The 2,400-nt window shown below is 57.8% G+C and overlaps 1 protein-coding gene across 1 annotated transcript; it reads left to right on the forward strand.

The window, feature by feature from the left end:
* The first annotated feature begins 282 nt into the window (after window positions 1-282).
* cebpa (CCAAT/enhancer binding protein alpha) lies at window positions 283-1,897 on the forward strand. Its single transcript, XM_023953791.1, has one exon. The coding sequence runs from the start codon at window positions 476-478 to the stop codon at window positions 1,343-1,345; it is 870 nt and encodes a 289-aa protein (XP_023809559.1). The 5' UTR covers window positions 283-475; the 3' UTR covers window positions 1,346-1,897.
* The last annotated feature ends 503 nt before the right edge of the window (window positions 1,898-2,400 follow it).

The following is a 2,400-nucleotide window of genomic DNA, read 5'->3' on the forward strand; positions in this document are numbered from 1 at the left end:
AAAGTTTTCATCGATCTGCCTGCTGCCAACAGAGGGCGCTGCTGTCCGCGGCGCCCTCTACCGCAGGATTCGAACCGCGCACCTCCACCTCCTGCCGCCAGCCTGCAGGAGCCAACCTGCAGCTCTAAGGAGTTAAGGCGGAGGTGCAGCCGCGCCGCTGATCCGGAGCTCAGCCGGGCTTCCGGTTCTGCTGTTCCCATCTATCCAGCCCCGCAGCCTCCGCGCTGAAACCTGAGGCCCGCGTGCGCGTGTGCGCGAGAGCGCCGCCCACTCCCTTCTTAAAAGGCGGCAGTTTGACAGCTCAGAAGTTACTCAGCAGGAGGAATCAGACCGACAGCTCCAGCCTCCGCGCGCTCTCACGGCTGTCACGCGCTCCCAGCCCCGCGAGTGTCTGCAAGCCGCGCGCACCTGAGCAGACCCCTCCAAGCTGGATCCCCGGAGCCCGTCGCCATGCCTGCCCGGGTTTAGGTTCTCCATGGAGCTCTCCAACCTGTACGAGGCCGCGCCCCGACCCCTGATGAGCGCCCTGACCCACGGCCAGCAGCCCCCCTCCGGCTACAGAGACCTGGCGGAGGTCGGCGGGGAGATCGGAGACACCGAGACGTCCATCGACCTGAGCGCCTACATCGACCCGGCGGCCTTCAACGACGACTTCCTGGCGGACCTGTTCCACCACAGCGCCCGGCAGGACAAGCTGAAGCTCATGAGCGGGGAGTACGACCAGTGCGGGGGGGCCCCGCAGCAGCTCTACATGTCCAACTACATGGAGTCCAAGCTGGAGCCGCTCTACGAGCACAACCCGCCGCGCCTGCGCCCGGTGGCCATCAAGCAGGAGCCGCGCGACGACGACGAGCTGAGCGGGGGCATGCCCCCCACCTACCCGCACCCGCAGCAGTACCCCTCGCAGCCCCAGCAGCCGCAGATGCCGCACCTCCAGTACCAGATCGCGCACTGCGCGCAGACCACCATGCACCTCCAGCCGGGCCACCCGACCCCCCCGCCGACCCCGGTGCCCAGCCCGCACCACCACCACCACCACCACCACCACGGGCACGCGCAGCAGGGCAGCATGAAGCTGCTGGAGCAGCGGGGGGGCAAATCCAAGAAGCACGTGGACAAGAGCAGCCCGGAGTACCGACTGCGCCGCGAGCGCAACAACGTGGCTGTGCGCAAAAGCCGCGACAAGGCGAAGCTGCGCAACATGGAGACGCAGCAGAAGGTGGTGGAGCTGAGCGCGGACAACGAGCGCCTGCGGCGGCGGGTGGAGCACCTGACGCGCGAGCTGGACACGCTGCGCGGCATCTTCCGGCAGCTGCCGGACGGATCCTTCAAGCCGCTCAGCTGAGAGGCGCGCGGGCTCTGGGATGGAACTGAGCTCGTGCCTTTTCCGCGCGCACAGGCAGATAAGCTCGTTTTTGTGCCTCATCCAACGCAGCTAAGCGCGCACGCAGCCTTTGGAGCTGTCCGCGTGCGCCTTGAGCCTGCAGATGCGCACGGACTCTCGAGCGCGCGTGCATGACTGAACTCTGATTCTGCAACAAGTGAGATTGGACTGTTTTCCTGCGCACAGACGCTCCGGTTTCTCAAACCGAAGTGTCGAAAAAGTGGATTAAAACTGGAATCGAACCCGCGAGGAAACCGGAGCCGGACTGAGTGTCCTCGCGAAGAAACCAGGATCACAGAATCTGGTTTTTATGCAACAACCAGCGGTGCCTTCTGACCCTCTCTGATGACCTTTGACCTTCGCCTGATCTGTTCAGTGAGGAACAGGGCAGCACTTGTTTGTTTCAGTTGTAAAATAAGCCTATATATAAATATATATGTATGTATGACAGAATATATGTACAAAAATGACCAACATTCAGAAATATTGTAATAAAAAACTGGTTCAGATTCTGGCTTTTGTCCTTGTTTTTTCTCTGGAACTAAACTTTCTGCTCGTCTTTTCTGTCACTAATTGTCATTTCGTGGCTCGTCTGCTGCTGATTCTGACAAATCACTTCCTGTTTTCTTCTGTGTCAATTGTCACTTCACATGTCGGACAAACGCGCAAACCTTGTTAAAACTCGTTTTAAAAAGATAATCTGATAAAAGATCCAGAAATGGACTCCCAAGAAGCATCTTCAAAGAAAAGTCATGACATTTCATTTTCAAAATAAACTTCTGATCCTTTTAGAGACGTTTCAGACTTTTGCTGCTGATGGACAAGAAAACAGGAAAGCAGCCAGAGAAGCAAGCAAACTGTTTGGATGTGAAACATGTTCTGGTTCCACAGGCTGGAGTTTGAAAAGATGAGAAGCATAAAGGATGAGAGGTTTCTGTCCTGGATGGATCTGCTCTAAACGACATGAAGACCCTGAAGGAGCTGCAGACACGTCTGCTGAATCCTGATCAAATAAA

This window comes from Oryzias latipes, chromosome 3, assembly GCF_002234675.1.
Source record: "Oryzias latipes chromosome 3, ASM223467v1".
NCBI lineage: Eukaryota > Metazoa > Chordata > Actinopteri > Beloniformes > Adrianichthyidae > Oryzias > Oryzias latipes.

Bases quoted from the DNA above. Each gene is read 5' to 3' on its own strand.
- cebpa (XM_023953791.1), top strand. From the start codon at position 476: ATGGAGCTCTCCAACCTGTACGAGGCCGCGCCCCGACCCCTGATGAGC.